This window comes from Podarcis cretensis (assembly GCF_951804945.1).
Source record: "Podarcis cretensis genome assembly, chromosome: 10".
Lineage (NCBI taxonomy): Eukaryota > Metazoa > Chordata > Lepidosauria > Squamata > Lacertidae > Podarcis > Podarcis cretensis.
In genome coordinates this window covers 11,574,506-11,599,744 of record NC_137179.1, presented here as the reverse complement: position 1 = coordinate 11,599,744, position 25,239 = coordinate 11,574,506, and the positions used below count along the sequence as shown (strand labels likewise).

The 25,239-nt window shown below is 45.6% G+C and overlaps 1 protein-coding gene across 30 annotated transcripts in view; it reads right to left on the bottom strand.

Moving 5' to 3' along the window:
• Positions 1-25,239, bottom strand: part of CELF2 (CUGBP Elav-like family member 2) — a 561,934-nt gene that overhangs the window by 119,787 nt on the left and 416,908 nt on the right. For all 30 annotated transcript variants that reach the window (XM_079992647.1, XM_079992627.1, XM_079992629.1 and 27 more), the window contains one exon: positions 20,047-20,129. In XM_079992647.1, coding sequence (XP_079848773.1) covers positions 20,047-20,129 — 83 coding nt within the window. The remainder of the gene's footprint in view (positions 1-20,046; positions 20,130-25,239) is intronic.

The following is a 25,239-nucleotide window of genomic DNA, read 5'->3' as shown; positions in this document are numbered from 1 at the left end:
ATTGTTGTCAAGATTCATCTATTTCTGGTCGGGTGTTTTGGCCATTCTCCCCTGGCTCCATGGTGCACTGATGGTGCTTGCATTGTGCAAATATGTGGGAGAGACAGATCATGTGAGTACAGCGGTACCTCTGGTTGCGAATGGGATCCATTCTGGAGGCCTGTTCACAACATGAAAGGAACACAATCCATGTCTGCGCACGCGCGGGTCACGATTCGCCGTTTCTGCACACACACGTGACATCATTTTGCACATCTGCGCATGCGGCGAAACCCGGAAGTAACCCTTTCTGGTACTTCCAGGTCACCGCGGGATGCAACATGAAAACATGTAACCTGAAGCGAACGCAACAAGAGGATCTGACTGTACTTGGAGTATAATCTCCCATACTCCCAGCTGCTAAGATTTCAGAGAAACTGCAGCCATTTGAAAGGTAGGTTTTCTAATTACGGCTAATTGCTGATGAAGCAAAGTCACTCAGATGGTTGGATGGTGCCAGGTATGCCTCCTTCCAGCAACTCCTGCAGCCAAGCCAGTGCCAAACATCTTGCTCTGCTTTCCTTTGGACCACTTCTGTGAGGTTGAGAGAGGGGTCCTGTCCTCTGGGCAGTCCTGGATCTCCAGACACACTCACTGCAAGGCTTGCACACCAGAGAGGTCACTTCAAGTGCTGCTAATGTAGCAAAGACAACATTTTCTTGTGAATACAGTGGTAATAAAGGTAAAGGTACCCCTGCCCGTACGGGCCAGTCTTGACAGACTCTGGGGTTGTACGCCCATCTCACTTAAGAGGCCAGGGGCCAGCGCTGTCCGGAGACACTTCCGGGTCACGTGGCCAGCGTGACATCGCTGCTCTGGCGAGCCAGAGCCGCACACGGAAACGCAGTTTACCTTCCCGCTGGTAAGCGGTCCCTATTTATCTACTTGCACCCGGAGGTGCTTTCGAACTGCTAGGTTGGCAGGCGCTGGGACCGAGCAGCAGGAGCGCACCCCGCCGCAGGGATTCGAACCGCCGACCTTTCGATCGGCAAGCCCTAGGCGCTGAGGCTTTAACCCACAGTGCCACCTGCGTTCTTAATTCGTTCTGGAGGTCCGTTCTTAACCTGAAACTGTTCTTAACCTGAAGCACCACTTTAGCTAATGGGGCCTCCCGCTGCTGCCACACCGCCGGAGGACAATTTCTGTTATCATCCTGAAGCAAAGTTCTTAACCTGAGGTACTATTTCTGGGTTAGCGGAGTCTGTAACGTGAAGCGAATGTAACCCGAGGTACCACTGTACACACAAAAGTTTGACATGCTCCTCATGTCAGCATCTCATCCTCTCTGGAGGCTGGCAGCACTGATTTGGGTATATCTAATATGATTCCATCATCCAAAGTTTTGGTATGGGGATAGAGCTCTGCATTCATTTTTTTAAAAATACAATAACACATGAAACAATTACACCCTCCATTTTTTGTTCTTTTACATTTGTTTCAAAGACAAGCGAATGTAAAAGCAAACAAAAAACTGACTTGGAAAACTAATGCAAGTATATTCCTGTTTGTTTTGTTCCTGCAGGTGAGGGCAGTGGAGGCTGATCCACTTGGGAAACTGCACCACTAAGCTCAGTCTCTCCCCTGCCAGGTCCCACCAACCTAACAACCCTTCTAGGGGGAGGCACTGGGTGCCAGCCTCCCCCTCCTCCTCCTTAGTTTCAGTGTTGACTTTGTAGAGTTCAGCAGGCAGGAAGATGGGGACAAAACCATAGCTAGTTGACTACAGTGGTGCCAACTCTGGTGGGCCCATATTTGGGGCTGGGGCTGGCCCCCACCTGTTCCCTACTGTCAGGGGGTGGAGGAGGCTGAGCATGGAGCTGAGTGTGGCTTCAGTGGCTGGCTCCTCCTCCTCCTGTGGAAGGCCGCCAAGCGCGAGAGAGGAGGAGCTGCCGGCCACTGTATTCGGCTCTTTCCTCTGGCTCCTCCCAAAACATCACACATGTGACAAGAACCCTTCACTCTTCAATGCAAGTTGGCACCTCTGGTTGGCTGCATCTGTCATTGGTTCTGTCTCCACCTATTATCATTGGTTCTGTCTCCACCTATTGTCATTGGTTCTGACTCCACCTATGGTCATTGGTTCTGTCTCCACCTATTGTCATTGGTTCTGTCACCACCTATTGTCATTGGTTCTGTCTCCACCTATGGTCATTGGTTCTGTCTCCACCTACTGTCATTGGTTCTGTCTCCACCTACTGTCATTGGTTCTGTCTCCACCTATTGTCATTGGTTCTGTATCCATCTATGTCATTGATTCTGGCTCCACCTATTGTCATTGGTTCTGTCTCCATCTATGTCATTGATTCTGGCTCCACCTATTGTCATTAGTTCTGGCTCCACCTATTGTCATTGGTTCTGGATCCACCTATTGTCATTGGTTCTGGCTCCACCTACTGTTGGCCTCCTTGCCTTCAACTCTACCAACCCCAATGGATGCCAGCCTCCACTGGGTGGAGTTCATGGCACACAAATTGTTTCCCCCCAAAATAAAAATCCCTGTGGAAATCTCCATATATGTTACCATTGGCAATGGTTGTAGGGATTTCCCCTGGGATCTTGGCCTGCCACAGGGTTCAGCTTGATTGGAATCAGGGAAAAGAACTGTGTCTGCTTTTTTGAAACTAAAATTTACGTTTAAAGGACACACCACATCTAACATGGTCCTCATTCTTCTGCTTCCCAAGCCTTCTGCTGGCATTTTACAAGGAACTTAATCCCTTTTTTATCATAAAGTGGGGAGGCAGTTCCGATCTGCTCTGTTCCAGCGGAAATGACAGAGACCAATCAGTTTGTAAGATGCATTGACAATTTGTTTGTGCCACACGTACATTCTTCTCCCGGAAGGGAAAACACATATGGATTCTCTTTTCTTCCTCCCTCACGCTTCTCGATAGCCCATCTCCGAGTTACAACAGGGACAACAATGCAGGATTGATTGCTGGCAGATTTAATGCCATTCTTAATGACATCTTGTGAAGATTAGGAAGTTGTTGGAATCAGATATCAGTAAAGACCTGGGATTGCTTTGTGGAGCTGGTCTGAATTAATTAATGGGTAGCTTTCCTTTGATATTGCTTTGATATTCGGCTTGATGCCAGTTAAGTCTCAAATACAAAGGAAACTTCACTTTGTTTATGCCTTCTTAGGATTTTGTTTTTAGCCTGGAGTTTTCTGACTGGTGGTCTTTTCCCTCTGTCTTTTTAACTCTGTCTATCCTGTGCATTTACAAGATGCTTAAAAGCAGAGCAATGTAGCAACATGTTCTTTTTTTAATGACTGCCCTGTTCACAATAATCACAAGCTAGATTCCTTGAGGCCACCTTGCCAACAACTCACAATAAGTTAGGGGCTTCCTGGCTCTTGCTATTTTCAGGTGAGATTTCAGGCAGGATTCAAGACCTATAAATTCAAATTGATTCGAAGCTCTTGTGCAACAAAGAAGCATTCCCCACCCCCCTCAAAAAGGACCAGTCTTTTTGTGGTAATGAAAGTGACAGGGACATGTACTGGAAAATGTGAGATAACATTTGCTTGTGCAACGTCATCTAACCAATCAGGATGAATGCTTAAAAAAGAGGTCATCTGGAAGTAGGGATGGATGAAATTGTAAATTTCGGTTTCGCTCTGTTTCTCATTTTTTCCAATCTAAAGTTCAGCTCTCCATATTTCCACATTTTGTGATACTTTTTTTTCCTAAAAAAGAAGTCTTCATAAACATTCACCAGCCATTTAAGTTTCCTTTTTCCTAATATACACGTTCGTAACAGAATTTTGCCTAATAAACACATTTTTGCAAAACTGTTTTTGCCTAATACAATGCATTTTCTGTATGTTCACTTGGTAGAGTATAAGACTCTTAATCCCAGGGTTTGAGTCCCAGGTTGAGTGAAAGATTCCTTCATTGAAGAGGGTTGGACTAGATGACCCTTGTGACCCCTTCCAACTCTACAATCTTGTGATTCTACTATATTTATGCACACTATGCTCTAGCACATGTGTGAGGAATCTCTGGCCTGTGGGCCAAGCTTGGCATGCCAGGCATCCCTATTTGGCTTGTGAGGCTGTTTTGGAGAAGCCATCGCCCATCCATCAAACACACTCCCAACTCCCCATCAGGAAGGAAGCAGGTGAAGGGGGAGGGAAGCAGTTTCCATTCAATGGGTCTCTGAAATTTAAAAGAGCTGTGTGGGGTGGCCTGCAAAACCCTTTAGTAGCTGCACTGTGTGTCTTCTTTAAAGTTCTGAAAGGGGAGGTATATGAAGCAGAATAGGGAGGGACGTGGGTGGTGCTGTGGTCTAAACCACTGAGCCTAGGGCTTGCCGATTGGAAGGTCAGCGGTTCGAATCCCCGCAACAGGGTGAGTTCCTGTTGCTCTGTCCCTGCTCCTGCCAACCTAACAGTTCGAAAGCATGTCAAAGTGCAAGTAGATAAATAGGTACCGCTCCGGCGGGAAGGTAAATGGCGTTTCCATGTGCTGCTCTGGTTTCTCCAGAAGCGGCTTAGTCATGCTGGCCACATGACCCAGAAAAACTGTCTGCGGACAAATGCTGGCTCCCTCGGCCAGTAAAGCGAAATGAGCGCCGCAACCCCAGAGTCATTCACGACTGGACTTGACTGTCAGGGGTCCTTTACCTTTAGGGAGGGAGAAGTGTTTACTTCACCATCACAAGGCACAAAGCTACTCCCAAAGGGATTTGAAACACTGTGCTTTGAAGTCCCAGCAACTGGGGCTCCAAAGCGCAGCAACCCCTGACACTATAGGTGGCCCCGCCCACCTGCCAATGAGTCAGGAGAAAATGATTTGACCCACCAGCCAGAAAAGGGTTCCCACCCCTGCCCCAGTATAGACATTTTTGTACTCTTTTTTTTTTTTTGGCACAGGAACACCATTAAAAAACGTGAAGTGTAAATTTTGAAGGATGGCTGTGCTTTGTTTTGCCAATTGATTAGGAAAGTGCAGATTATGTTTACAGTGGGTGCTTGGGTTGCGAACGTGATCCGTGCGGGAGGCACGTTCGCAACCCGCAGCGCTCGCAACCTGCAGTGCCACATCTGCACATGCGCGGGTTGCGATTTGGCGCTTCTGCACATGCACAAAGCGCGATTTAACGCTTCTGCCCATGCATGACAGCCAAAACCCAGAAGTAACCAGTTCTGGTACTTCCGGGTTTCGGTGGGTCCGTAACCCGAAAAAATGCAACGTGAAGCATCTTTAACCTGAAGTATGACTGTACCTTTAAATGCCAGCTGAATCAAATTTCTCCCACATCCCTTTCTGGAAACAGTTTCACAGCTTTAAATGCAAACAGACTCCCTATACAGTGTATGTACATTCCCAATAAACTGCTTGCCATCCCATTATCAAACTTTCTTCGGGGACATAGAATCATAGAGTTGGAAGGGAACCTTTTTCCCATCGTGCGAATCAAAACCCGGAGATTAAGTGTCTCATGCTCTACCAACTGAGCTATCCCAGGAACGAGCGATAGACGCTTACCGTTTCTTTAAAAGAAAACCTTAAGACTCTTTGGTTTCCATCAAGAACACACAAGACACGTTGCAGTTCTCTATGACCTGCAAGTGCCCACGCCCAATAGGGGTCAAATGTGGCTTGCTGCAATCAAAGAAGCACAATTTTGCACCGGTTTTTAGGAGTCGGAGCTGAGGCACACATCCTCGACATATCGGAGAGCACAAGGAAGCTGAATTTAATTACCCCCAAATAGAATTTAAAGCAGGAGTTTGGGATTAACACCTCTGCCCTTTCAGAAAGCACCAGGGGATCTTAAACAACTACTAACAAATGAACGCGAACAAGACTCTATTTCTCATCCAGCGTATGGCACCTCCGGCAGCACAGCACTCCTTCAACACCATGCTGCGGCGCTGGTTCATTGCCGATGCACATGGCAGTGTGCCAGCTCCCGACTTGCTCACGCTACAGCTGGCAGCAACCTGGCTTGCCCTCGGAAGCCTCCTGTCCAAGTAGCAATTAGACTTTGCTACCGCAGACCCAAGAATTATTCAGCCTAAAGCAGCAAAGCTACAGACCACTTAGAACAGACTTTCAGGAGGAGAAAGGGTAGAGGTGGAGGCGGCGACGAAACAATCTGCACCAAACAGCCAGGGCCGGCCCTCCTATTAGGCAAGAGTGACGTGTGACCTCCTCCAGTGGCAGATGCTGAGGAGCAATGGCAGCACCTCCCTGGCTGTTCCTCCTGAGCTTCCTGGCTGTGATCCCTTCTGTTGGGAAGACCGAGCTGTGTGCGCAACATGCAGCTTGCCCTGCTGCCGTCAGGTGTGGCAGAGGGTGCTATCCTATGACCAGTATTGAAGTAAGATTAATCTGCTAGTCCAGTTGGCTCCTGCTCGTGGGCCCCTACCTTGTCCTTCATCTCAGGCAGCAAAATACCTTGAGCTGGAATTATAAACATCACTTTCCCATTGTGTAGCTGCTTAATGACACAGCAGTCTTCTTGACCTTAGAAGTGGCCATTTGATGGTAGCCCAAGTCATCCTTGGCAATGCTAGAGTGGAGACATGTGTTATATCAGGGTAGCCAATCTGACACGCTCCAGAGGTTGTTGGGCTACAACTGCCATCATCCCTGGCCATTGGCCACGCTGGCTGGGGCTGATGGGGACTTTAGTCCAACAATGTCTGGAGTGCACCATGTTGACTACATCGGCTATACATGGTGAAGGTTCCCCAAGCTGCATTTGTCACATATTGTGTGTGTGTATCTCTGCTTGTGTGAATGCGGACCATGAGCAGGAGAGAATCAGCAAGCAGGAGAAATCCCCCTCCTGTAGATTCTGTCCCGCAGTGCCTTGTTGGCCACCATTTTGTCTGCGTTTGCCCTAGGCAGGTTGTAATCCCTGCTAGGAAGGGAAATGACTTGGGAGGAGATATTGTGGGGATAACTGAAGCTTGCCTCCACCAAGTTGGTGTCCAGATGTTTTCGACAGTTTGTTAGACAGCTGTGCCGGATGAGGCTGATGGGAGTTGTAGTCCAAAACGCGCCAGGTTGCTGAATTTACATTTATCTACACGCCCATCTGCTGCTCCAGCATTAGCAGTGCCTGGTAATCATGTTTGGATGTTTACCAAGATAACATGCTCTTCTGCCCTGACTTTCCTCAGCTATTTACAGAAATAGATGTCAGATATGTAACTGGAATAGAGATGATAAACTCTGGAAAGGTCTAGACTTTGAGGCTTCTGTAGGTCAGGGTCCTGTGGAAGCATTTAAGATCCCTCAGAATCCTTATTAGATAAGGACTGAAGTGGATGGGCAGGGGGTTATGGGAGTTAGATGCTATTTCAGACATCCTAAATGCTGGTTTGGACTTCTGACATGTGAGTAAATAGCCCAGTCCGAACTATTTCTAAACTGAATTCTGAGAACTTGATGATGAATTGCATCTGCTGATAACCCTCCCCTACCAGTTCTGGGTCAAGCAGCATCTTCTGGCATTGAAATCAGATATTTTGTCTTATGCCGGTGTAGAGGGAGGTCAGGGATGCAGTGTAAGTAAGGTCGCTGGATCAAAACCCTAACAATAAAATATTCTTTCTCCCTCCACATCCCCGTGTCTTGCATCGAGACCTTGCAGCTCGGAAGCATCAGTTTATGTGGCATATAAACACACTTGTAAAAGATTTTTATGAGATGTTTATGGTTCCCAGCTGCTATCACCACCCTTCATGCCTCTCATCATTAAATCCTTCTCCAAAACGGCATTGGCAGCCCAGTATAGGGTTTTTTCCTCCACACCCTAATTTGCGGCCAGCATCATTAAAGGAGGTTAATGCCGGCCGTGAGCGGTTCCCGTTTGCCACCTCCATTTCTGAGGCCTGCAATGTTGTTTACCATTTGCCTTCCTAATCTCATTGATGTTGCAAAGGCATCCGAGGCAGCGTCAGGGGTGGCTGTTTCACAAACACCCGCTCATTAGCCAGGCCAGTTTTAATAGCATGTGTCATGATGCTAATGAGGCTGCTGGAAAAGTTCTGTACTTTCCACTTTCGGGTGTCAGCAAAGTGGCTGATACCAGCCCAGTGGGCAGAGATGCGTTTAAGGACCTTCACCCATCGCCGGCTCGCTTTGGCTACGCGCCACCGCAGACGAAGGCCGGGCTTTTAAACTGTGATGGCCTGGGACTCGGAACCAGAGCAGTCTCAGTCTGCACCAGATCCTTTGCCTCAGGCATCATCTGAACCAAGTCTGGGGCCTGATCCTGAAGAATCCCAGTCTGCACAGGTTCCCCTGCAACAAACACCAGCTGGGCCGAGTCAGGGGCCTGAGCCTGCCCTGGCTCCAGATGCAGGGATTACCTCATTGCCTTCAGCTGGGCCATCACTTACAGCTGCTCCACTACTGATTGGGTCAGGGGAGACTGAGGCGGCTCCTGGGGCTAGTAACCCACCGATGTCTCCCGAGCTGCAGAGACTAAGGTCTGAGAGAAGGAGAGACCTGAGTACTCGCAGGAGGAGTGCTCGCCTTCGGGAGAAACAGGGAGGTGAGTCGCTGGGAGATCAGGACTGGCTGTTACCCCAACAAAGATCAAAGGTTGTCGGACCCCGCCGCAGGTTGTGGGAGCAACATTGCTGTATGACAGACCCTGCCTGAGATCTTGTACCTGTCCTTGCCTGGTTTCCTGCCTCATGTCCTGCCTTGACCCTGTTGGACTGACTCCTAGTGGAACCTATGGATTCTGGACTGGACCTGGACCGCGGTTCTCGGGTTACCCCCGGGCCCAGCCCATAAACATCCCAGACCCTCTTTGAGGTTGTACTGTATGCTTTCAGGACCTCCTTGTGGGAGGCATCTGGACACTACCATTGGATCAGACAGATACTTAGTCCAACCCCGCAAGGCTCTCCCCACACCTGCTGGACCTGTGGCTTCTATTGGATCTCCAGACCAGGACCTGCCTGCAGCTGGGCAAGAAGAGCAGGGACCAGAACCTTGGGCGGGCAGGCAGAACTGGAAACACCTACTGTCCCAGTTAGATGAGCACCTGTTACTGGGGCAGCTCTTTAAAGCCTGCCTGCCCTGAAGGCGGGGCAACACCAAATGGTTTTGTCTCTTTGGGGGTGGCACTTTGGGGGTGGAACAAGGGCATGGGCCGGCCTTCTCATGCTAAAATCATGGTTATAGTGGGGGTGGGGTTTTTAACTGGGTGGGTGCTGTTTATTTGGGGTGGATGGGATTGTTCTAAATTGTTCGTGTTGTATGTTGTCTTTGTATTTGTTTTATAAGGCTGATATTGCACAGCTTTTTAAATGTGTTTGTGGGACGGTGTTTATTGTTTTGTTGGTTTGCCTATAACTATTTCCTTGTGTTTTTATTCTGCGAACTGTCCTGAGATCTTGTGATGAAGGGCAGTACAGTGGTACCTCAGGTTACAGACGCTTCAGGTTACAGACGCTTCAGGTTACAGACTCCACTAACCCGGAAGTAGTACCTTGGGTTAAGAACTTTGCTTCAGGATGAGAACAGAAATTGCACGGCAGCGGCAGCAGGAAACCCCCATTAGCTAAAGTGGTACCTCAGGTTAAGAACAGTTTCAGGTTAAGAATGGACCTCCGGAATGAATTGTGTTCATAAGCAGAGGTACCACTGTATATAAATCTTGATGATGATGATGATGGTAAGTGCCATTTTCCTAGAAAAAGAGGTGCCGGAACTCAACATGAACACTTTCCTTGTTCTCATATAACGGCAATGGCACCCACCTGAGGGGTGCCAGAACTGGGGGAAAAAAAAACTTGGTGAGTTCCAGCTGGGAAAAAAAAAACTTGGTGATGTTGATGATGTCCAGGGCTGTCTGAGCCTTGAATTGGGAACTTTCCAGTCTGTGAGTTGGATGTAGCAAACCTTGAAAGGAGACTGGCCATACTCCTTGCACCAATTGGTCAGAGCAGGTCAACTAATACTCCCTGGCCTCTGTAAAGGCTTCTAGGGCAGGCTTGTTGACTGCTGCATAGCCATTGCTCGCCTTGTCTTTGACTGCACAGGAGCCAGATCAGATGGGTTGACACTGTATCATTTCCCAGGTGGATGAGCTACCCTAGAAGGGCACAATATGTCCCTCCCCAAGGTACTGCCTTCTCCTAACACCCAGGGCATACCCCGTCAACATCAGAGGTCACGCAGACCACCTGAGGGTTTCCACTTTGCACCCACGTCCCCCCGGTTGACCACAAAACGGGTCACGGATATTAGCTTGTTTCTAGATAAGCTGCGGGCTTTCAGTTTATGGCGAAGCAATCTCAGCCACACGCCTGGATAATCTCCAATAACTGGGAACAATCAGACTGTAACACACTGTCTTCTAAAAATTTTAAATAGATGTTAATAAGCTCTCGCATTCTGATTAAGGGCCTCCACGAAACAGCTCAGGGTGATGTTGTGGGCAGCGTGTTGGACTTGGCCTGGCCCTTGTCACATGATATGGATTTTTTTTTTGAACCTCGAGATTATATTTGCTTGAAACTGTTTTTAATGTTGTGTTTTAAAATTGCTGTGACCCGTCCTGAGACCGTGGGGATGAAGGGCAAGTAAAAAAAATAAAAATCAAATTTATTATTGTTATTGTTATTAAATCAGTTTGCAGCTGTGATGTTCAGAGCCACTCCAGGCAAGCAGAAGGCATGGTCAGGGTTCAAGGCAAAATGCTTTGGGTACAAATCAGGGCCAGGGATGGGTGCAGCCCATGGAGAGGTCAAAGGGCAAGATAGAGAATCCTAGAGGCCCACACTTGGCCATTGGGATTGAGGCTCCATACTCCTGTGTTATGCAGAAGTGCTAAGCCCTTTAATGTCACAACCCATCTTTTCAATGCTGGCTACGTCCTTGGCGTTCAGATTGCCCCTTGCCGAGATCATTCTGGTTTGCAGTGAGCATATGGAGAAGTGACAGCTGTCTGTCCCCGGGGAACTCATCCTTTCATTCAGTAGGCCAGTGAGCATAATTTCAGGTCCAGTTTCAGAGTAACCTTTGAGAGATGTCATTTATGGTATTCGGAGAACGAACATCCCCGTAAAATAGGTGCGGTTTTTGTCACATTCACACTGCGCGTTTTGGGCTGGATGGTTTTGGAAGGAAATTTGTGAAATGGCATCTCCTGGGTGACCTTGGGCCAGGCACAAGCTCTCAGCTAACCTACTATGTTTTGGGGAGTGAGGAAGTCAGCTCTGCTGTTCAACTCTGCTATTATTTTTGGGACTGGACAACGTTTAGCTTGGTAAAGCTACGTTTGATGAAGAAGCTTTCAGAAAACCAAAGAATTTCAATTTTGCCTTCTGAAAAATCTCAAGGAATGCTAGCTAAACAAATAAATATCAATAAGTAATATTACTGCAAGTACTTGGCAGTCATTTTTTAAATTATTTCTGTTATTTACACACATTTTACCTACCAAGCAAAACTAAATTATATTTAATCTTTTGAATTCCCAAGTCAAGTTACAACTTTTTAGCACCTTCTCATTTGGGGATTTGAAAGTTGCAAATTTCAAAACGCCCTACTGGCCCATGGACATTTGTCCCAAAGACTTGCCTTGACAGCAGCATAGGTTGGGATGATAAAATAAGATGAGTTACTTTAGGGTGTCTGGATCTTTGCAGAACACAAATTGGGAACATGAAGCCCAGGGGCCAAATAGGTCCCTTCTGGCTTCCCTAATGGGTCCTGGGGGTTCTGCCCACGCCACACCCCTCACTGGCCCTGCTCTGCATGGCACAAGCATGGCGCATGCCGTGAGTGCATGACATCAGCATGTGATGTGGTGTGCTGACATCATGTCACACAGCGCTGGCCCTCTCAATCACAGAGGCAAGGCTGTGTGCTTGTCTCTAACCCTGGGGCAAATGGGATAACTGTGTTGCCCTCACATCCTAACCAGCGATCTGGGAGTCTGCTGAAATAAGCAATCAGTTGCGTGTCACTGGCAGTTCACTCTATCATCAAAAGTCAGCCACCAATGGTATCCCGGGGATCATGTAAATCAGCCTTAATTTCCCCTTTGATGCAAGGAAAGAAAGATCAAGGCTTTAGAATTTGACTCTCTTTTCCTTCTTTAAAGTTTTGTCAGCCGGTTCCCTCAGTCAACATCTGGACAACCCGCAAAGGTGATGAATTCCTTTAATATCTCTTCATGAATCAGCCGCTCCAAGCACAACTATTTTTGCTGAATTCTCCCTCCAGGAGGGTTAAAAACTCTCACACAAAAAAAACTTCCTTGTACCAAGCACAGTATTCTGGGGGCCATATTCACCAATGCCCCATTACAGGAGGGCTGTAAAAATGATATATGAGGATGTGTTTTTATAGGGCAGACAATCATAACACAATGCTAGCATGAGCAAGGAGGATGCAATGACCAAGAAGACACAGAAGCTGCAAAGAGAAGATAACTGAAGGAGTATAGGGAATAAGGTACAGGCAAAGTCTGCTCAGAAATAGAATTTGAAGTAAAACACTGAACATGGTTGCAACCAGCCTGGAGCTGGGAAGCTGTTTAGCACCAAAAGAACCAGGCGCAAGAGACTCATAGCAATGCAGTTATTATTCACTACTTCATGTGAATGTGGTAGATACACTGACATCCTAAACAGCTTGGGACCCAAGGACCTGAGAGTGCTTTCTCTGGTACTGCCCTATCCAACTATTAAGATCTGATGGGAGTGACCTGCTTGTTATTCTGGCCTTAGCTTCTGACGACAGGGCATTCTTGGTGGTGGCTCCCCAGTTATGGAACTCCTTCCCAAACAGCATGTGGTTGTCCCTCACAATGACCTTAAAAGAACCTTTTTGTTTACTCAGGCCTTTGGAATGTAACCAGCCTGTCTGGCGACACCGGTGCTTTGTATATTGTTATGAGGATGTCAACATTACTTTAAAAAAACATGGCTGTGCTGTACCTTTAGCTGCTTATACACCCATTGGGAGGAAGGGCGAAATGTAAGTATGAGAGAACAAATCCATAAATACCAATTCTACTATGAAGGGTAGCCCTCCTGCAATAGCAAGGGGATATTATTTGGACTTCATCAAGTCTTGCAATTTCCCCAAAGGAGATAGATGTCTATCAACTTGTTCCCCACTGCTAGAGTCTTTATCCAGCCATTGACTGCCTTCCTCCTCAGCTATCATTGATACATAGAAAAGCTGAATTTCTATGTATCTACTCACAGCACCTTGCTAAAAAGAGTAAAATAACTGGTACATGAAAATGAAGTCGTATGTATAATTTTGATATGATGGATCAAAGATCTGTGTTATGTGTGTGTTGCTAATTTTGTACAACTCTCCTATTTTCCAATTCCACAGATGTCAAAAAGCAGGTGTTGCATTGGGCCCTACTGCCATGAGGCTTGAGTTGGCTGTGCAATGTGAAAATACCTTTGCCATTTTGGGGTGCATGTTTTCCATTTGGGGGTGTCCATCCCTGTTCCTTCATCTTGCTAACCAGAGTCTAGTATCTGCACAGCTGTGTGTATAACATATATAAGGTTTCCAATGGACGTTGAATAATTTTGCTCTGCCCCATGTTTCCCATTTACATGCCATCCATTTACAGCCCATAACTTTCTCCCAAAGAATCCTGGGAACTCTAGTATGCACTGGGAACTGTAGCTCTGGGAGGGATAAACTACAGCGTCCCAAAATTCTCCGGGGAATCTATTTTGCATTAAATGGATTGTGTTCATGCATCCACAGACTATTCTGAACAGATGCTTCCCTGAAATCAATTGCTATCCTAAGTTATTGTAAAATCCATTTAAAAGAAAAGAAAACAAAAGAAAAGAAAACAAACCACCAGTATTTTCTTTTGTTAACAAAATTGGTGCTTCTCTATGTGTGTTGGGGGGCGGGGCGGTTACAGGTTTACAGGAAGGAGATTAAAATACAACCACCATGCTCATAGATGACATCTGGCAGAAAGCAACTATTAATATTTTACAAGACATTAAGTTTCTGCCTGCTCCTTTTTTGCCGTTAAAGTTTTAAGAGCGTTCTGAACACTATATTTCTCAGTTATTACACCCTTAATTAAGCGGACACACACAAGGAATCCTCTAATGAAAATGGCTCTAGAAGAACCATCAGGCATCCTCAGCTGAGAGTAGATAGAGGACCCCAAATCAGAGCAAGGAATCACCGGAGTTAGTCTGCCAGAGGACGACTCAGTGCTAAAGGAATGTGGAATTTAACTGAGGATTAAACGTGGTTATTGGCACTATAAGCCCATAAAGCTAGGGCACTAACAGCCATTATCATGTTACATTTACTTAACATTAACCGCCCCAATGAATCCCAACGGAGATTTTGAAAGCCAGTCAATCTGATAGGAAATAAAAAAGGTGCCGTATTATCCAAGATATTATCTTGCATATTGTATCCAAGGCAATATCCAATATATCTTATTTTACTGGACCAATTTACGTAAATGGAACTTTGAACTTCCAAGCATTGCAGTTTTTTTGGGAGCCCAGAGAATTGGCTGAAAATGTTGAATCTCAAAAGGGCTGGTGAAGGACAAGGGATTGGATCAGTGCTTGGAAAAGTGACCACTGAGCCTGAGCTTTCTTTTGTTGATTTATTTATATTTATTCCAGGTATTGAAATGCCACTAAATATTCAAAATCTCCAAGCAGCGTACATCAATTTATTTAATGAAAATATATATGCAAAGAACCAAATTCACCATGACTATTTCTTAACCTTGATGGATAAGGATGATTTGTTCTTATTACAAATCAATCAATCAATAAAATAATATATTTATTGCTTATTATATGAATAAGTACTGAATAATAATAATCTTATTTTCTGCACTTGCTTTAAAAAGCTCAGACCCAGTGGCCTCCTCTCCAAGCACTAATCCAACTGTACCCTCTCAGTTTCACAATTTCTTAGATTATTATAAATCGCTTTGGGATGTGTCATGGGAAATGATTCGTAAATGAAAATAAGTATAATGACAATAATGCCAGCAATAATATTCACTTTCACCCCAAAACTCTGCAGTGCTTGAAGGTTCAATGTTCCATTGACGTAAGTTGGTCCAGTAAAATAAAATACCAGATTTTAACAAAAATAAAACTATAACAACAACAACAACAATAACAACAATTTGATTTCATCTGATTGCTGCCTAGGCTATAAAAGAGAGTAAAAAATAGAGTGAGATGTGTGTGTGGGGGGGGGAGATAGAAATAAGCAAACAAATATTTCTAAATTAACCAGCCTCCTAATTTCATACTCTTTAGAAGACCCGATTCACAGGTTCCCATGTGGCCACTGAGTTGTTCATTGTCCATTGCCCATCAGGTGTCAGGACGGGAGAGTGAGGCTTGGGTTCAGAGCACTCACCCCTTCAGAACAAGGGGGCACACCGGTACGGCGTCCCAGTTGTCTGTTAGCAACATCTATCATCCTGACCCCTGATCTAGGACAGGGGTTGGCAAGGTTTACCTCACCCGGGCCGGTTCACTCCGGGGGAGATCGCTCTGTGGGCCAGATCGTGCCCCCCCCCCGATTTCCTGCATCTATAGATGCAATTTCCGGTGTCTGCGCAGATACGATTTCCGGTGCGACAGAAGCGAGTCCCCATTCCGTGCTGCGCCGCTTTAGCGCAGCACGCAGGGACTTGCTGAGCAGGTGACTCGGTTAGGGGTGGCTTGGGGGCTGGTTAAACCACCCTTGTGGGCCGCTTGTGGCCCATGGGCCTTGGGTTACCGACCCCTGATCTAGGACCAATCATTCCAACTGCATACTGAAATAAATAATAATAATAATAATAATAATAATAATAATAATAATAATTTATTATTTATACCCTGCCCATCTGGCTGGGTTTCCCCAGCCACTCTGGGCGGCTTCCAATAAAACACTAAAATACAATAACCTATTAAACATTAAAAGCTTCCCTAAACAGGGCTGCCTTCAGATGTCTTCTAAAAATCAGATAGATGTTTATTTCCTTGACATTTGGTGGGAGGGCGTTCCACAGGGCAGGTGACACTACCGAGAAGGGCCTCTGCCTGGTTCCCTGTAATTTGGCTTCTTGCAGCGAGGGAACCGTCAGAAGGCCCTTGGCGCTGGATCTCAGTGTCCAGGTAGAACAATGGGGATGGAGACGCTCCTTCAGGTACACTATGCCGAGGCCATTGAGGGCTTTAAAGGTCAACACCAACACTTTGAATTATGCTCGGAAACGTACTGGGAGCCAGTGTAGTTCTTTCAAGACCGATATGGTTGATCCAAGGTGGGATGTTTTGTTTAGCCACCCACAGAAACTGCTTGCATCCCAGTCTGGAGGGCCTTCTGCATCCAATCTGTTGCCTTAGCCGCATGTGATACAGAGCCTTTGTAGGCCCTTTCTAGAAGTTTCGAAAGGGAAGTACAGCAAAACGCACCATTAACTTCTTATTAATTTCACAAGGCGCACATGCACACCCGAAAAGACAATTTCCTTAAAATAGTGGTGCTGCAACTTTAAATTACAGAACTGGCTCAGTGTTTAATGAGAGATTTAGCACAGCAGGGTTTCTGTTAAATTAAGTTGTGCCTTCACATCACAGTGGGGAAACAGGTGTATATTGGTTTAGAATTATGGAAATGTTGACTAATTCCAAGGCTTGTAATCAAACAGCTAGGCACCCAAGCAATATTTTCTTCCAAGAGGTGGCATTAATCATGCATGCCTAGCAATGTTGTCTTCATGTCCACAAAAAAAAAAAAAAAGCACTGAAACTCAAAAGGAACAAACAAGGTGCCAATGGGTTTGTGTTGAGGAGCGGGGCAGGCAGTTTTTCTGCTAGAGGCGCACACAAAATCAAAGCTGCAGATGCCCACGTCCTTTGAAACGGAGAATGCGGCAGAGAGAATAATACGACAAAACTAATTGGGCCAGCAAGGCCTTACTGGATTTTAACTCTCAGTCAGCCCTGAACTGGGAGGTTTTTTTCCACGAACACACAAGTTCAGCATATTCCACTAACAGTATTATTTTTCAGGGACAGTCCCAGATTAACAGAAACCATCCTGGTTTCTTATTTGATCCCAGAACGTCCCACTTTTCCTTAGAACATCCCTATTTTCATTTTTTTAAATGTTGGAAGGTATGGTAAAGGTAAAGGGACCCCTGACCGTTAAGTCCAGCCGTGAATGACTCTGGGGTTGCGGCGCTCATCTCGCTTTACTGTCCACAGACAGCTTCCAGGTCATGTGGCCAGCATGACTAAGCTGCTTCTGGCGAACCAGAGCAGTGCATGGAAACGCCATTTACCTTCCTGCCGGAGCGGTACCTATTTATCTACTTGCACTCTGACGTGCTTTCGAACTGCTAGGTTGGCAGGAGCAGGGACCGAGCAACAGGAGCTCACCCCGCCGCAGGGATTCAAACCTCCAACCTTCTGATCAGCAAGCCCAGGGTGCCCCTATTTTCGTCAGAGGGTGTGGAGTTATGTGACTCCCCAAGCCAAGGAGATCAGTAACTATACAACCTTTAGAAGACGTCTGAAGGCAGCCCTATATAGGGAAGTTTGTTTAATGTTTGTTTTATTACCTTTTTTATATACCATATTTTTTGCTCTATAAGACGCATCAGACCACAAGAAGCACCTAGTTTTTGGAGGAGGAAAACAAGAAAAAAAAAATCTGAATCTCAGAAGCCAGAACAGCAAGAGGGATCTCTGCACAGTGAAAGCAACAATCCCTCTTGCTGTTCTGGCTTCTGGGATAGCCGCACAGCCTGCGTTTACTCCATAAGATGCACACACATTTCCCCTTACTTTTCAGGAGGGAAAAAGTGAGTCTTATAGAGCAAAAATTACGGTATGTTGGAAGTCGCCCAGAGTGGCTGGAGCGACCTAGTCAGGTGGGCAGGGTATAAATAATACAGTTGTTGTTGTTGTTGGATAGGACAACCCTATTTTCATCGAAGAAATGTTGGAGGGTATATACTAAGGAGTCACACACGCAGCAAAACAAACAAAACCTAAACTCAAAACCTTCAAATTGCTGTGGGGACCAGATGTCAAAACCACTCATGGCTCATCTGCAGCTGTCGAGAAATGTGAGCCACAGAAGATTGATCTGGCTTTCTGCTGACGCTGGGAGAGAGAAAGGAACCACTTCAATTTGTACAGAGAATGGGGATGCTGGCCAGTATTGACAGCACCCTTGTTTTACAATGGAAACAGGCACAGAGGGACTGATCTAAATTGCGGGTCTCGGGGGAGGGCAGGCAGGGGAGGGAAATCGATAGGATTCATTCTGCACACTCTGGTAGAGCAAACTGAACAAGTCCAATTTGGGGTGCGTGAGCCACATTTGTCAGCAGGCAGTGCCTTTGGTGCTCAATCCTAAGAAGCCGACTCTTTCTCTCTGCTCCAGAATTCCAGAGATAAAAAGGAAAGGGACGTGTTTAACAGCGCTATTTATGATCCTATCATTGATTTCACTGTCAGAGGGTGCTTCCAGACGGATGTGTTTTTGTTGTTCTTTGTGGGATTGGTGCTGTTTATGCGTGCAAGTAATTGGAATCGAAATGCCAGCCTGTATCCCTTGCTCCCAATTTAATCTGGATTTATACTTTCTGGGGGGAATCCAATAAGTAAAAACAAAAAATGCCAGCAGCTCACATGTGATATCTCAATGATACATTTGCAAATTAAGTCCCTGTCTGATAGCACCCTAAGTCTCCACAACCCCACATAACACACATGGAAAACTGCCTTATGCCAGACCATCCAGTTCTGCATACTCTGACTGGCAACAGCTCTCCAGGGTCTCTGGCACAAGGGATTTCCCATCACCAGGCATTGAACTTCGAGGACACTCGGCATGCAAAACTTGTGCTCTACCACTAAGCCATGGTTCGCCGGTGTTTATCGCCTGCAGTATTTATTTTGTTGAAGCATAGAATTGTAGGGTTGGAAGGGACCCTGAGGGTCATCTAGTCCAACCCCTGCAATGCAGGAACCTTTTGCCCAACGTGGGGCTCAAACCCGCAACCCTGAGATTCAGAGTCTCATGCTCTATCCAATGAGCGGTGCCAGCTTGTTTGCTGCGGGGCATCATGTCCTGCCCTAAGTAAATAGCACGTTCAATGCGCATTTAAAGCACATGGAATTGTGCGCATAATAAATCCAGAGAATCCACTGTCAGTGCTGGGGTGGGGAACCTGTGGCTCTGCAGATGTCCTTGGACTCCCAACAAACAGCATAAGCAGTGGTCGGGGCTGATGGGAGTTGTAGTCCAAAAACTTATGGAGTGCCACAGTCTTCCCATCAACGTTCCCAGCACCTAGGGAAGACCTTATTAATAAATCAAGTAGGCATTTTAAGTTTGAATGCATAGTTTTAACTGATTTATAACTATTGTGTCGCATCTTTGTAAAATGTGTTTCCACCCCTCAGCCCGGACACTTCAGGTCCAGCTCCGAGGGCCTTCTGGCAGTTCCCTCATTGCGAGAAGCAAATTTACAGGGAACCAGGCAGAAGGCCTTCTCGGTGGTGGCGCCCACCATGTGGAATGCCCTCCCATCAGATGTCAAGGAAATAAACAACTATCTGACTTTTAGAAGACATCTGAAGGCAGTCCTATATCAGGAAGTTTTTAATGTTTGATGTTTTGTTGTGTTTTAATATATATTGGAAGCTGCCCAGATTGACTGGGGCAGTCTAGTCAAATGGGTTGTTTAGATAAAAATAAATAAATCCGCTGCTGGTTCGAATCTGGAGGGCAGCTACTATGCAACATTATGAACAGTATTCAACCATATTAACAAGCTCATGATTGGGCTGACCAATGGGCACAGTTTGCAGACATTTAGCCACCAGCTTATTACACTCCTGTGGAAGTCCGAGGCATTTGGGGGTTACCCATATCCTTTAAGTAGCACCTTCTCCAAGCAAAGTTATTTATTTCACTTCCCTCCCGCCAACCTGCTTCCAGCTCCAAAAGTGAAAGGAAGTAAATGTACTCACCCCAGGTAAGGTTTTAATATTGTGCAGTGCATTCTGTGCTTCAAGCGCAGCTTTTCTTGTATAAAACGTTACGAAACAACAACCTACAGAGAGAAATTGGAAAGCTTTCAGATATTACCAGGAATGGATTGCTCAGCTACAATAGAAAAACAGAGAGAGCGATTCAGGGCTGGGGGTGTAGAGATGAATGAGAGAAATGAATATACGAAGGCTTGGAAAGGTGACTTCTAATGAGCCAACATGAGTGGCATGAATCACAGGAACACTTTATTGTTTAAAAAGTCAGGGAGAGAAATATTAAAAACCACCCCCTTCTCACTTCACACAAGCTACCCACGAAGCACACCTACAGCTTCAGCAAACTCTTACTGCTCGGAAATCACTTTAACCAAAAGTTCAGTCACCATCGCAACGTAAACAGTGGGGTATGCTTGTTTTGTGGGCTGTTGCCACATGCCTCAAGTGCAGATTGGTTTTAAAATTTTCAACAGCCAAAGGTCAGTTTCTTCCTGCCCTAAAAGCCATTGATGGATTCCTCTGGCAAGCTGAGCCACAGAAAACACGTTCACTACATTTATCCCCAGTGAAGATCCTCACCCCTTACTGTTCCAGAAGGTGCCAAGAAGCTGAGAATTGGGACAAGTTTGCGAGCTCATCTGAAGCCTCATCTGCGATGGGGATACCCCTGGCTGAAGCCTGTGAGAACTGCTGCCAATCAATGTAGACAGTATTGAGACCAACAGTTTTTCTTGGTTTAAGGCAGGGGTAGGCAACCTAAATGGGACGCGGGTGGTGCTGTGGGTTAAACCACAGAGCCTAGGGTTTGCCGATCAGAAGGTTGGCGGTTCGAATCCCTGCGACAGGATGAGCTCCCGTTGCTCGGTCCCAGCTCCTGCCAACCTAGCAGTTCGAAAGCACATCAAAGTGCAAGTAGATAAATAGGTACCGCTCTGGCAGGAAGGTAAACGGCGTTTCCGTGCGCTGCTCTGGTTCACCAGAAGCGGCTTAGTCATGCTGGCCACATGACCCGGAAGCTGTACGCCGGCTCCCTCGGCCAATAAAGCGAGATGAGTGCCACAACCCCAGAGTCATCCGTGACTGGACCTAATGGTCAGGGGTCCCTTTACCTTTACCTTTTTAGGCAACCTAAGGCCTGTGGGCTGGATGTGGCCCAATCGCCTTCTCAATCCGGCCCACAAATGGTCCAGGAATCAGCATGTTTTTACATGTGTCCTTTTATTTAAAATGCATCTCTGGGTTATTTGTGGGGCATAGGAATTCGTTCATCCCCCCCCCCCCAATATAGTTCAGCCCACCACATGGTCTGAGGGACAGTGGACTGGCCCACGGCTGAAAAATGTTGCTGACCCCTGGTTTAAGGCAATTTTCTATGTTCCTAATAGACAGTGGGATCTGCAGGGGAGAATTGATGCCCAGGGGAAGGGTTAAATGTCCCCATGTTTGCTTGAAACACATCACAGATAACCCTCAGTTTTCCTTGTAATGTGTAGTCCCATCTTATGGGTATATGGGTGGTGTTGTGGTCTAAACCACTGAGCCTCTTGCATTGGCGGCTTGAATCCCCACGGCGGGGTGAACTCCTGAAAGCACGCCATTGCAAGTAGATAAATAGGTACCGCTGCAGCAGGAACGTAAATGGCATTTCCATGTGCTCTGGTTTCCATCACAGACAATGTTCCGTTGCACCAGAAGCGGTTTAGTCCTGCTGGCCACATGACCTGGAAAGCTGTCTGTGGACAAACGCTGGCTCCCTTGGCCTGAAAGCAAGATGAGTGCCAAAACCCCATAGTCACCTCTGACTGGACTTAACCGTCCAGGGGTCCTTTACCTAGTCCCAATTTATCTCAAAGCTACCTTTCCAACAGTAAGAGCTGTTCAGCTCTGGAACAGACACCCATGAGAAGTGACAGACTCTCCTTCTTTGGAGGTTTTTAAGTACAGGTTGAATGGCCAGCCGCCATGTACACTCTAGTTGAGATTCCTGCATTGCAATGGGTTGGACTAGATGACCCTCAGGTCCCCTTCCAACGCTACAATTTTATGATTCTACCTTTCCTGTGGGCCCCAACTCAGCCATTGCCCCTCCCATGCTGGAACCGTTTTCCTCCTGCAATTTACTCAGGAAAGGTCTGCAATAAAGAAAGCAGCTACCGACTGCGTCTTCCTAATGCAAACAGCAACAGCCATGTTTCTGCCACTGTAATACACGGAAATGCATCATAGCGCCCTGGAAACGTGCTGAGCGCTGGCATTGCCGTTGTGCTGAACAGGGAACGTTGTCGGGGAGCTGTCAGGAGGAAGGCTTCTAAGTAACGGATGCAAACAGACTCACCCTTAAATTTTCACAGTTGACAAGAGAGACCATTTGGCAATTATTTCAGCCCTTTAAGAATCATTATCAGCATCAGTAAAGGATCATTAAATCAGTCAAAGATTGTACCTTCTGAATGGAGGTTTGCTCTCTCTCTCTCTCTCTGCCTCTTAAGAGCCTTCTCTTTCTCTCTCCGATATCAATCTTTCCCATTTTACACAAATGGCAAATTTATACTGATGGGTACATGTGAGAAGACTCTTGGCACCAGACTCTAAATCTTGTTTCTGAATGAAATAATTTTTTCCCCCTTCCAGTAGCACCTTAATTTTCCTTCCAGTAGCACCTTAAAGACCAACTAAGTTAGTTCTTGGTATGAGCTTTCGTGTGCATGCACACTTCTTCAGATACACACGAAAGCACACGAAAGCTCATACCAAGAACTAACTTAGTTGGTCTTTAAGGTGCTACTGGAAGGAAAAAAAAATTATTTTGTTTTGACTATGGCAGACCAACACGGCTACCTATCTGTAATTGTTTCTGAATGGTCAGATAACTACAGTCATACCTCGGGTTGAATATGCTTCATGTTGAGCGCGTTCGAGTTGAACTCTGTGGCAACCCGGAAGTAATGGAGCACGTTACGTCTGGGTTTCACTGCTTGCGCATGCGCAGACGCTCAAAATGACGTCACGCGCAGAAGCAGAAGCAGCGAAAAGCGACGTGCATGTGCGCAGATGTGCCGCCGCTAGTTATGTTTGCTTCTGGATGCGAACGGGGCTCCGGAACGGATCCCGTTCACATCCCGAGGTACCACTGTATTTAACCAGATCCTGGGGAGTGTCAGCTTCCTACATACATGTGTGTGTGTATACATACATATATGCATACTTTTCTTGAAAAAGAGGTGCTGGAACTCACCATAAACACCTCCTTTGTTCTCTTATAATGACAATGGTGCTCACCTGAGAGGTGCCGGAACTCCGTTTCAGCGAGTTCTGGCTGAAAAAAAGCCCTTTATATATACATACAGGCACACACCGTGTGCATGCAAACCTTTGTTTATGGTGTGCTTAAAGCAATGATAATGGGGCTCAGGAAACCCCTTTCAGCTAAGGGCCACATCCTCATTCTGGGCAATGTCATGTACTGAAGTTCTCCCCCTGGGCCAGCAGGGGGATACTGTAGATAGTTTTCACTCAGGTCCACATATGCAAATAAGGGATTGAAAGTGACGTTCAGTGATTGGGTAGTTACAGAATATGGTTACTGTTGCGTTCTAGTGAAGCTCTATATAAGCAGGCTGGCTGAACCCTTCAGTTCAGTTCTGTTCTGGCCTGTGAATAAACAAGAGCTGTTTGAAGAATCGCTGTGTTGTCTGATATGTTCACCCACAATTTAACAGGCAAATTTCTGAGAGTACCTGTCCACCCTAAAGTGCAATGTGTGAATGCAACTGACCAAAGTTTGCAGAGGCAAGCTTGTGTTCCTCCTCCTCGCTTCTCATCCTTTAAAATTGACTCAATTTTGTTATGTATGCGGCATCCGCAGCCAGAATTTTAATTGCAACATATTGGAAAAATGAAATTACACCTACAAAATCAGAATGGCAAGTTAAACTGTTAGAATATCTGCAAATGGCAAAAATGACAGGGAGGGTAAGAGGGTATTCGACGCAAAAAGTAAACCAAGAATGGATTATATTCAAGGAATATCTGAAAAATTACTGTGACAGCAAAAACCTCCTGGCAGATCTTGAATGAGTCTTACAATGTTTAGATAATATATGTAAATTTAATGTTTCTATTTAATCTCTCTTTTTTCTTTTTCTTTTCTCCGCCCCCCCCAGTGACTTAAGAAAATAATATAATAATATGATACTGTGTAAAATATAACCAGTGTAATTTAGTTTTTTTGAGAACAATCGGAAGCCTATTTTAGGTCTTTTTAAAATTTCTTGTATTTTTAATTTTTTTGCTGTATGGGATGAGATACAAATTGTAATATAGTATATTGTTATATAATTTTGTGAAATATGTTTAATAAAGATTGTTTAAAAAATAATAAAATAAAATAAAATAAAATAAAATAAACTCAAGCAATACCACAAACCCAAGCAGATGCCCCAGTTCCATTTCCTAACCAAATCAACCACCATGACTATGATGGAAGGTTATACAAAACAGTATCTCGGAGAGTGGAAAATTCATAAATGAGCTATACTATAAATATGAATGGCTAAATACAGCTCATCTATTTTTAGGGATAGGCAAATGTCATTTTCAGATGTGTTTACTTGCAAGTCTGTTCTGTCCTGATTCCATAATAGATTGCATTTCTTAAACAAAAAAAAAAAAATCACATGGAAGGCAGGATTTAACCATATATTTGAATACATGTTTTTATAAAAAATGTATTTTTTCTGAAAACAGACTGTTCAAAACTATTTTTCGATGCATTGTGAGTTTGGGGCTGTGTCAGAATATTCAGACAGCAGAAAACTAGGTGGATTCCTAAAATCTAGGCTAGACATTTATTCTAGGAGGTGCAGATGAGGTCAGCCTGTACTGGAACACACGGAGATTCAATTCCTCTAGATCTCTGATAAAAAGCTGTACTTCACCCACACACATACACACTAGAGAGAGAGCTCTTGGATAATGGGCACCCTTAGTTAATTAAACTATTAAAATAAGCTTATCTGGGCTTCCTTTAAAAAAAAAAAAAAGATGTCTGAACTGCCGACAACCTGTTCACTCATGTCAGCCATGGCTTGACACGGTGTTAAAAATGCACATGTAAAGCAGTTTTGAGTTTGGCGCAGTGGTTAGGGTCCAAATTCCCACTCAGCCATGAAGCTG